The sequence below is a fragment of the Phalangium opilio genome, unplaced genomic scaffold (genome assembly GCF_054372755.1).
Source record: "Phalangium opilio isolate 3A_F unplaced genomic scaffold, DU_Popi_V2 ptg000113l_1, whole genome shotgun sequence".
Lineage (NCBI taxonomy): Eukaryota > Metazoa > Arthropoda > Arachnida > Opiliones > Phalangiidae > Phalangium > Phalangium opilio.
Genome location: NW_028324209.1, coordinates 4,388,756 through 4,398,667, shown reverse-complemented (window position 1 = coordinate 4,398,667; position 9,912 = coordinate 4,388,756). Strand labels below are relative to the sequence as shown.

Genomic DNA, 9,912 nt, shown 5'->3' with positions numbered 1-9,912 from the left:
TAATCTTAAATAAAGAAGAAGCGAATGCATTTGTACAATATAAGAAGAAAAAACATAAAAAACATCAACCGGAAGTTGTTTAATGTCGGTCGGAATTAACCATATTGTTGTTTTTGTTTTTGTTTTTTTCTGTTACTGATGTCAGTTATAAGATTGCTTTATGTATGATAAAATTTGCTATTTATATTGGAAAAAAAAGAGATACTAATTCTTTAAAAGTATATACTGTATGTTCCCCAGTTTCCAGTGAATGGCAAAACTGCATGTTGAAGCCTTTATTTTTATATATAGTACGAAAAATCAAAATGGCCTCGACATTGCGTCGGTAAAACAAGTTGGTAAGTTTTATGTATATGAAGCCTTTATTTTTATACTGCGAAAAATCAAAATGGCCGCGATACTGCGTCGGTAAAACAAGTTGGTAAGTTTTATGTATATGAAGCCTTTATTTTTATACTGCGAAAAATCAAAATGGCCGCGACACTGCGTCGGTAAAAACAAGTTGGTAAGTTTTATGTATATGAAGCCTTTATTTTTATAGTGTGAAAAATCAAAATGGCCGCGACACTGCGTCGGTAAAACATTTATGTTAGTTTAGATGATCGTAATTAGCATCGGAATTTAAATTTTCTAATTGTAATTAAGTTAATTGTTATATTAATGACTGAATAATGGATGCAGAATCAGAAATGAAGAAAGCTCTGGAAACAGTTTTTGAAAAAATGAATCACGCGTATGGGAGGTGTAATACTGTGAGTTGAAAATGTTTGAATGTGTAAACATAGTTAAATTAATTAAAATTTAGTTTAATTACAGTGTTTGAAAACTAAACCTCCGAGATTAGTCGCAGTCAGTAAAATAAAACCTAAGGAAGACATAATCGAAGCTTATGGCTATGGTCAACTTCACTTTGGTGAAAATTACGTAAATATTATAAGTTTATGATTAATTTGAAATATTAATTTTAATTAATATTTTTGTAGATTCAAGAGCTTTACGAAAAAGCTAGCGACCCAGAGGTAAAAGTTGCATTTGTAATTGTTTTCAGTAATTACGTCAAAGACGCATAATTGAAATTTTGTTTAGATTTTGTCAAAGTGCGACAATATTAAATGGCACTTTATCGGAAATTGTCAGACTAACAAAGTTCCAAAGTTAATAAGTAAGTTAATTTTATAAAGAATTTTCTTAATAAGTTTATTAATTTTTTGCAATGTAGGCGTTCCTAATCTATACATGATGGAAACTGTCCACTCGTCAAAATTAGCGGATGCCTTAAACAAAGCCAGGTTAAAACAAACTGAAGATCCCTTGAATATAATGGTTCAAGTTAATACTAGCGGAGAAATTAGTGAGTTTCATTCATTAATTTTACATTGCATTTTAGTTTGTAACTGAACCGCGGCGTTTATTTCAGATAAAAATGGCCTTTTATCTAGTGAAGTTAATGACGTAGTTCGTCATATTCTCGATTCTTGTCCCGGTTTAAAATTTCAAGGTTTAATGACGATTGGAGCTTACGAAAATAGTGTCAACTCCGAGGGAATCAATCCCGATTTTAAAGAACTAACCGAATGTCGTCGCAGGCTTTGCGATGAACTAAACTTGAGTATAGACAATGTAGAATTAAGCATGGGGATGTCGCACGATTATGAACTTGCCGTAAGTATTTATAGATCTTAAGTTTATAATTAAAAAACAAGGAATTAAATATTGAAAAAATCTTTATTTTATTTATTTCTTGACCATAAAAGGTTGAAATGGGTAGTACAAATATCAGAGTGGGTTCAACAATCTTTGGCGCTCGCCCCCAAAAACAATAAAATTAAAAAACAAGCTGTTAAAAAAAGATGTTTTTTTTTTTTTTTTACAAAATTAAATAGTACAGAAACCACATGTGTTAAAAAAAAATTAAATGTTACATAATTATACAATAAATAACTGGTTTTTTTAATGTTAGTAGAAGACCACTTAATATTATTATATATTCCATATTTATTTATTCAAAATATAAACTTCTTTTACATAATGTAAAAAGGTGGGATTAATTCACAAAACAGAACAAAATTGGACCAATGAGAGTGAGAGAAAGAGGGCCGGGGGGGGGAGGGGTTAATCACAACATAACACCCGCTGCAATTTTCACTAAAGGTCATGTTTTTGTACTTGGTTCGTTAACTACTGAAATTTCAATCTGAGTTGTGGGTTAAGGATTCAGCCGTGTTTATGAAACCAAAAGTGGATGAGAGGAAAAGTATGAAAATGGCCAACCAAAAGTCGCGAGTCATCAGAGTTTCGCCGTAGTTGACCGTTTTATTGGCGTAGCTATACTGGGCCTGTTCACTCCCTTAAAATAAGTCTTGTGTTAATTCGCGGTTACCGTCGTCTGCTATTGTGTATGCTAGAACTTCCTCGATTTGTGTTTGTAGTCAGGACAGAGTAGCTGGTAATGTTTTAAAATGTATTTGAAGGTATAATATGGATTTAAGTAAGGTTATCGAAGCAATAGAAGAGCACATAAAACTAGATACGTTTAAAACAAATCTCGGTAATTTAGCCAAAGCGCGAGTAGCTTGCATCGTGATTCGCGTGATCGAGTGGGCTATGGTTAAACCAAGGAGCATAAATGTCTGAACTACTTTCAGTCGCGAGTTTGCAAGTCCATCAGTCACTAGTAAACTAAATAGTTATTGGCGAAACTTTGATGTCCGCGTTTTTTAACACAGGCTCTAGGGCCATTGTCATACTTTCCCTCTCATCCACATTTGATGAAACCCACTTTAAAAAAAAGGATACCACTCTTAAGCCCCGTTCTATTGGATCCGTTATATAAAGTCCTTTAGGTAACCAGATGGTTTCATTTTGATCTTCGATAAATGCTCCTATCCTTTTTAAACACTGTAATAAACCATTATAGTTAAATTTACAGTTAATTAAAGAATTTTACAATCTTATACCTTTTCATAATGGGTTTCAATACACATGTAAATTAGGTAAGCCGTTAAGCACGCCATACATCCTTCGCAATACGTCTGACTACTGACTTTTTCAGCTTCAATGTATATGTCATTGAGGGTGTTTATCGTGTGTTCGAAACACTGCCGGCTAATCTAAATTGTTCATTCAAAAATAAGTACTTTCTACTAGATAATAAAACCCAAATGGTTTATTTTTACCAAGCCTTCTAGTTCTTGGGGAAATTTGGTTTGAAACTTTACGCTAGTGCCTTCGGAATAATCTCGCTGTATGAAGATCTTGCGGCAACCCGTGGGAGGGCAGCGGCTATTTTCCCCCACTGAATGATTCTGCAAGTAAGTAATTAATTATTTTAGTTAAATAGGAATTAAAAAATTAAAATCGTGAAAACCAAAAGATTAAAAGACTAAAAGCCAAGGCCTACAGCACTATCGCTCTCGGAATAGGATATAAGTTCAATCATGGTGACTAACAGTAAAACTTTTAAGGTCTTTAGATAGATAAGATAGTAAGGAGTTTAACTATTCTTGTAAATAATAAAGAAAACAAGACCAACTGTAATCAAACGAAAAGTACCCCACCTGACTGGCCGCCATTTTATTTTTAATCTAGGGGCGAAGCATAGCATAGCCCACTTGATCACGCACTCGACAGTCGACAACGCAAGCTGCTCGCACACAAGGTTCCTAAAGAATAAAATAGCACCAACCGTTGCCTACGTTAAGGCCGGTTCAGACGACACTATTTTTCTCGCTACGCTCGCTGTGCTGAGCTCATCAGATTTTCTGGCTTCACCAGCCTTTAGAAAATTCACTGTTCACACGGACAAAATTTCCTCACCGAGGTCAACAGTGAGAAAATTTTGTCCGTGTGAACAGTGAATTTTATAGAGGCTGGTGAAGACAGAAAATCTGATGAGCTCAGCACAGCGAGTGTAGCGAGAAAAAGAGTGTCGTCTGAACGGGCCTTTAATCAAGGCCTGTGCGTGGTGGCTTCGAAGAGGGAGACATAAGAAACGCGACTTCTTATTTTCTCCCTATTTTCCCGCGTGATTTCATTGATAGCTGGACCGAAACGCGCGCGAAAATGAGTATTTAAAATATTTCTAAGCGCGAGAAAATGAACATTTCAAATTATTTAGGTCCAGCTAATAGCGCCTCAGGTGAGAGAATTTGGCAACTTAAATTGCCAAAATAAAAATAAAAATCGGCGCCGCGCACAGGCCTTGATTAACGTAGGCAACGCACCAACGCTCGCACTATAGAGTGCTGTCAGAAGCGCCGGTGTGACGTCACCCATGCAGTTTTCCCATTAAGAAAAAATGGTAACTGTCATGGCCGCCCATTGCTAAAGGCAGACTCGTGACATTTAACCTTGGATCTGACGTCACAACTGACAGCACTCTATAGAAAGAAGCCCACTCAATCGGCCAAAAACTGTGACTTTTGGACTATCGGCGGGGAGTTCAAAGGAACCCAAAATTAACATTAAGTTCTATGGGAGGAGGTAGGCTTTTTGGCCATTTGTCCTATTCCAAATGATCTGAAATTTTAATAAGAGTATGAGAGTATGAGACGTGTGTTTTGACGTGTTTTATTATTCTAAAAAGGATTCAAGCTTTTAGAGTCGATAGACGGCATAATAAGTTTTCCCGATTTCTGGTAACTTTCCAGCCCTGAAAACGTATAAAACTCGTCTGCTTTCATGAAATTTCTTCGGTACTTCACCAATTTCACCGGGCGCTGTTGGTCCCACTCCCAGTTCAGTCCACTTTCCAAGTTTCCAGTGTACTGCAAATCTGCAATGGTAACTTCCTCCGTTCCCCGTTGTGATTGAAATTGACTGATGTAACTTTTTTGCCCGATGACCATTCACCAGTTCAATTTTGTTTTTGACTTTTGTGGAATTGATATTATAAGATTATTAGAACTGAAAGTTAAAGTAATTGTTGTTTAAGTTTATTTTTATTTTGCGAGGAAGGAAACCAAGGCTTAAGTTGTCGCCGAGTTTTGCCACTGCCGTGCCGACTGGCGTGCGGCGTGCCGGACCCGTCACTCTTTGAGTCTCTCTCTCTTTGTTTTTTTTGTTCTGAGTGAGCTTAGTGGTACTAGTGACTGACCAATTGACCATACCCGATAGGCCTATAAACGCTAAGAAAACTGCCGTATGAATTATTGATAAACACCAAATCCTTTTGTACTGTTAATAAATAAATTAATTACAATGCTACAAAGGATCGTGTATAACAAGGCGTACCTTTATAGTAAAGTATGTCAACCGCATCACAAAGCGTGTTTGAACACAATTTTACGCAATCATAATGGCTATCAAAGTCAATTATTGGTATGCGGCCAGAAAAGCGCGAGGTTTTACTCCTTTGATTTGCGAAATTGTTTATATTTGTGTCGGCGTTTAAATGAAAATCATGAACAGTATAGGGCAACTTGTCCACCGCAAGTTTTATCTTTACACGTACAATCCCGATCAATTCACTGTGATATTCGGAGATTTGAGAAAGAATCATCTAAAGTAGAAGTGACTGTTAAAGCTTTGAAAGAAGAAGTTCAGAAGAAGATCACTGAAAAGGATGAAAAACCAAAAAATGGCTCTATAACGCCAGATGCTTTAGGGTCTCCCGAACCTCCCAAAATAGCTTCTGTGGCAACAGCTCCTAAACGAAGCTTACCAAAGAAGATATGGGATGAAATATTACATTATTATCACGGGTTCCGTCTATTATTTGTCGATATAAAAGTTTCATCCAGATTGGTTTGGAAAATTATGAATGGACAAGATTTAAGCAGGAGGGAACATAAACAGGTAAGTGACGAAAGGCCTTTGATATTTGTAACGAGTTAATTGGTGATGAATTCTTGTAATTTCAGTTGGTTCGCACAGTTTCTGATCTCTTTCGTCTAGTTCCTTTTTCAGTTTTTATTATTGTGCCTTTCATGGAACTGCTATTACCTGTGGCAGTGAAATTGTTCCCGAACATGTTACCATCAACTTTTCAATCTACTTCGGATAGGGTTAGTTTTTCTTTTCATTTCAACAAGTACATCTCTGTTCGTTGTGGATTGTAAAATAACTTGACTGAACTATTTAGGATGTCAAATTTAAAAAAGAATTTAAAATGAAATTGGAAATGGCCAAGTTCTTACAAGACACTTTAGATGAAATGGCATTAACGAGCAAAGGAGAAAAACATTCGCACAATGCCAAGGAATTTGCTGAATTTTTTGAAAAGGTATTCGGTAGTTATTGTTTAGGGTGATAGGAGTATTTGACTATTACAATAATTTTTGGTTCCATGATAGATTCGAAAATCGGGTGAACAAGCCAGTAATGAAGAAATAATGAAGTTCTCAAAATTATTTGAAGATGAAATAACGCTGGATAGTTTAACGAGGCCGCAACTTACCGCGTTATGTCGATTATTAGAATTGCAACCGATAGGAACAAATAATTTCCTACGTTTTCAACTTAAAATGAAACTTAGAAATCTAAAAGCAGATGATCAGGTGAAGAGTTACAAGACAGAATATAATCCTATACGTTGACTTCAACATTATATAATCCTATATGTTGAATTCAACATTATATAATCCTGTACATTGACTTCAACATTATACAATCCTTTACATTGACTTCAACATTTTACGATCCTTTACGTTGACCTCAACATTATACAATCCTATACGTTGACTTCAACATTATACAATCCTATACGTTGACTTCAACATTATACAATCCTTTACATTGACTTCAACATTATACGATCCTTTACGTTGACCTCAACATTATACAGTCCTATACGTTGACTTCAACATTATGTAATCCTATACGTTGACTTCAACATTATACGATCCTTTACGTTGACCTCAACATTATACAGTCCTATACGTTGACTTCAACATTATGTAATCCTATACTTTGACTTCAACATTATACAATCCTATACGTTGACTTCAACATTATACAATCCTTTACGTTGACCTCAACATTATACAATCCTATACGTTGACTTCAACATTATACAATCCTTTACATTGACTTCAACATTATACGATCCTTTACGTTGACCTCAACATTATACAGTCCTATACGTTGACTTCAACATTATGTAATCCTATACGTTGACTTCAACATTATATCATTTTGTTTTTCAGATGATCCAAAAAGAAGGTGTCGACTCCCTTACTGTTCCAGAGCTTCAAGCCGCTTGCCGAGCGAGAGGAATGAGAGCTCTGGGTGTCCCTGAAGAACGATTACATTCGCAATTAAATCAATGGCTAGAGTTGAGCTTGAATGAACAAATTCCTCCCTCTTTACTCTTGTTATCAAGGGCCCTTTATCTACCAGAGAATTTGGCAGCGACTGATCAACTTAAGGCTACACTGTCTTCATTGCCAGATGCCGCTGTTAATATTCTTCTTTTCATATTTTTATTATGTCAAGTTTGTCTAAAATATTTTATTTCAGACAATGGAAGCGAAATATAAAATAGGCGAAGCCGAAGGCAAAGTTGACAATAAAACGAAAATCGAACTGATTAAACTCGAAGAAGAAGCTATTAAAAAGGAGCAAGAGGAAACGAAATTGGAAGAACTCGCTATTAAAGAGGTTAGTTTGAAATGTAGTATTTTATAACGCGTCACGCGTCTTGAGAAGTTTCTAATTCAATCAAAATTACAGAAAGAAAGGCTGGCGATGGAGGAGAAAGTTGACGCTGCTAAAGTTATCGATGTTGGTACCGAGAAAATTGAGTTGAAAGACGCGGCGCCAATTTTAAAAGATGCGGCTGTTGATTGTAATATTTTTGTTTAATCACCATTAAGTTGAAATTAAGCCTAATGTTTAATATTATTTAATTTCTATCAGTGTCTGAAAAAGCAACTATGGAAGAAATACCAGTCGCCACTGCTCAAAAGAAACCGGAAGAAGAGCAATTATCAAAGGCCGATTTGGAGGATATCGAAGACGCGTTGGACCAAATCGCTAAGGAGAAGAAACGTTTGATGATTGAAGAGGAAGAACTTTCGGAATTGAAGGAAGAAATGGCGGATTACAAAGAGGTAAGAGTTATTATAATTACGTTACTGGATAACCCTTTAGAATTATTGCAACGTAATTTTAATTTTGTACTAAGGACATTGAAGAGTTCAAAGAGGTTGCCCTTCAGACTGGCGATACAAAGTTGAAAGAATCGAAAGCCGCAACTAGATTATACAGTCGCGTTAACAAGATGATTACCAACATGGACAAACTTATGGACGAATTGGGCAAAGAGAGAAGTACCCTACAGGAGAAAATTGACAATAAAGCTAAGGAAGGAATTGATGTTGGAAATGAAAAGTAACTTGATTAGTTTTCCCCTTTAGATCATGTTGCGAAAAACATTAAACTAACCGTTTTTGTCACTATAGAGACAACATTATCAACATTAACGAACTCGTCTTGGCTATCAGAAGAATTCAAAAAGTTTCGGATGATACGCGCCTCCAAAGAATAGCCGATGTCCTTGACAAGATGGACGAAGATCACGATGGTGCTGTAGAAGTAGAAGATGTTTTAAAAGTAAGTGAAGTTTAGTAGTGAAGATTATACGGATAGAAAAAGATCCAAGATGGCGACCATAAGGCCTTGTCGAAATCTTTTATTAATGCGTGAATCTGATGTATTATTTAGGTGATTGAACTCTTAGGAAAAGAAAATGTGAAGGTATCACCTCAACAAATGAATGAAATCATAGATTTACTAGCGAAAGAAGAGAGTTTGGAGCTTCAAGAAAAAGCGGCTAAGCTAAAGGAAAAAGAATCTAACAAAGAGCGGGCTTTGGAAAAGAACAGTTCTAGCTAGGTTACCAATTAATATAGGGACTATTTGGTTTTCCAATAATTAATTTGACTAGAAGTGTAAAATTAGCAATTCGTAAGTAAAAGTAAAAGCTCTGTCCATAATTCAAGTCAATATTTAATATTAATAGCTCATGTGTAAAAAAGTTAATTCTCTCCGTAGATTATAGTAATTTTTTTTTTAACTGTAAGAAGTTTAATGTAAGGTAAGCGTGTGCCACGCGTTTTCAGATTAGATTGGTTTTTGTACGCCACTTATGTATTATATTGGTGAGATACGCGTAATCGTTATCAAATTTTGGCATTAAAAATTTTATTTGACGTTAAAACAAGTGCATTTAAATTTTATTGATGTAATTTAAAGCAATAGAACTGCTTTAATATTTTTTCTCGTTTAATTTGTTTTGTCTGTTTTTGTACGCTTATTATTCCACCTTTCGGTATGTTCCCAAAGTTGATAAGCCTGGAGTGGTAATGATTTTGCCATGAAATTGGAGCCTTCGCGCGTCCCCTGACCTTTCTGGAGGTATGGGCATAGGAAAGTGCCTTATGGGTATAGAGAAGTGCGTCATGGGTACAGAAAATAAAATAAAACACCAAAAACACAATAATATTAGCATTAAAACAGCATAGAAACTAGAGGTGTGAGAGTCCTCATTTTTAGGTTTCGAGTCCGAGTCCTGGAAAAGTGGACTCGTCGAGTCCAATTTTGTAGGACTCGTCGGGGAGTTCAAAGGAACCCAAAATTAACATTAAGTTCTATGGGAGGAGGTAGGTTTTTCGACAGATTCTTTGTCATATTCATCCAAATGACCTAAAATTTTAATGAGACTTGTGTTTTGACGTGTTTTATTATTCTAAAAAGTATTCAAGCTTTTAGGTCAGGAATTAGTTTAATTATTATGATTTCAGGTTTCGACCTATTAGACAAACATGTTTATAGGGTGGTTTTTCCAGCTATAGGAATCCATAAACTCCAGTACCACTTTTTGAAAGTGGAGAAAAGGGTTTTGGGCTGTTTAGAAGACATAATTAAATTATAATTAACTAAATTATTAATTATATTAGAAAATAGAAACAA

General features: G+C 35.5%; 3 protein-coding genes across 6 annotated transcripts; 2 read left to right on the top strand and 1 right to left on the bottom strand.

Moving 5' to 3' along the window:
* The first annotated feature begins 235 nt into the window (after positions 1-235).
* On the top strand, positions 236-1,959 carry LOC149623454 (pyridoxal phosphate homeostasis protein). 3 transcript variants are annotated; one of them, XM_089852356.1, is made up of 8 exons: positions 236-338; positions 682-752; positions 817-924; positions 984-1,019; positions 1,087-1,162; positions 1,220-1,351; positions 1,418-1,662; positions 1,755-1,959. In XM_089852356.1, exons 1-8 carry the CDS (start codon positions 251-253, stop codon positions 1,821-1,823), a joined length of 825 nt encoding a protein of 274 aa, XP_089708482.1. In that variant the 5' UTR covers positions 236-250; the 3' UTR covers positions 1,824-1,959. The 3 variants fall into 3 exon arrangements, with proteins under 3 accessions (XP_089708482.1, XP_089708483.1, XP_089708485.1); XM_089852357.1 differs by lacking the exon at positions 236-338 and adding an exon at positions 434-491; XM_089852359.1 differs by lacking the exon at positions 236-338 and adding an exon at positions 570-588.
* LOC149623453 (golgin subfamily A member 7) lies at positions 1,707-3,713 on the bottom strand. 2 transcript variants are annotated; one of them, XM_089852365.1, is made up of 5 exons: positions 3,558-3,713; positions 3,177-3,305; positions 2,958-3,110; positions 2,797-2,898; positions 1,707-2,194 (listed from the first exon to the last, which is right to left on the bottom strand). In XM_089852365.1, exons 1-5 carry the CDS (start codon positions 3,570-3,572, stop codon positions 2,153-2,155), a joined length of 441 nt encoding a protein of 146 aa, XP_089708491.1. In that variant the 5' UTR covers positions 3,573-3,713; the 3' UTR covers positions 1,707-2,152. The 2 variants fall into 2 exon arrangements, with proteins under 2 accessions (XP_089708491.1, XP_089708490.1); XM_089852364.1 differs by lacking the exon at positions 3,558-3,713 and adding an exon at positions 3,401-3,545.
* Letm1 (Leucine zipper and EF-hand containing transmembrane protein 1) lies at positions 3,171-9,163 on the top strand. The gene is made up of 12 exons (XM_089852343.1): positions 3,171-3,311; positions 4,650-5,796; positions 5,862-6,005; positions 6,083-6,223; positions 6,294-6,497; positions 7,146-7,397; positions 7,459-7,599; positions 7,672-7,786; positions 7,858-8,051; positions 8,126-8,331; positions 8,403-8,553; positions 8,665-9,163. Exons 2-12 carry the CDS (start codon positions 5,200-5,202, stop codon positions 8,833-8,835), a joined length of 2,316 nt encoding a protein of 771 aa, XP_089708469.1. The 5' UTR covers positions 3,171-3,311; positions 4,650-5,199; the 3' UTR covers positions 8,836-9,163.
* The last annotated feature ends 749 nt before the right edge of the window (positions 9,164-9,912 follow it).

Excerpts from the sequence above, each read along its gene's own strand:
- LOC149623454 (XM_089852356.1), top strand. The coding sequence starts at position 251 with ATGGCAAAACTGCATGTTGAAGCCTTTATTTTTATATATAGTACGAAA. Across the intron at positions 753-816 it reads CGTATGGGAGGTGTAATACT|TGTTTGAAAACTAAACCTCC; the intron begins GTGAGTTGAAAA and ends GTTTAATTACAG. Across the intron at positions 925-983 it reads TTCACTTTGGTGAAAATTAC|ATTCAAGAGCTTTACGAAAA; the intron begins GTAAATATTATA and ends ATATTTTTGTAG.
- LOC149623453 (XM_089852364.1), bottom strand. The coding sequence starts at position 3,439 with ATGATTGAACTTATATCCTATTCCGAGAGCGATAGTGCT. Across the intron at positions 3,111-3,176 it reads CCCAAGAACTAGAAGGCTTG|ATTAGCCGGCAGTGTTTCGA; the intron begins GTAAAAATAAAC and ends TGAACAATTTAG. Across the intron at positions 2,899-2,957 it reads TTGAAACCCATTATGAAAAG|TGTTTAAAAAGGATAGGAGC; the intron begins GTATAAGATTGT and ends GGTTTATTACAG.
- Letm1 (XM_089852343.1), top strand. The coding sequence starts at position 5,200 with ATGCTACAAAGGATCGTGTATAACAAGGCGTACCTTTATAGTAAAGTA. Across the intron at positions 5,797-5,861 it reads GCAGGAGGGAACATAAACAG|TTGGTTCGCACAGTTTCTGA; the intron begins GTAAGTGACGAA and ends TTGTAATTTCAG. Across the intron at positions 7,600-7,671 it reads AAGAACTCGCTATTAAAGAG|AAAGAAAGGCTGGCGATGGA; the intron begins GTTAGTTTGAAA and ends TCAAAATTACAG.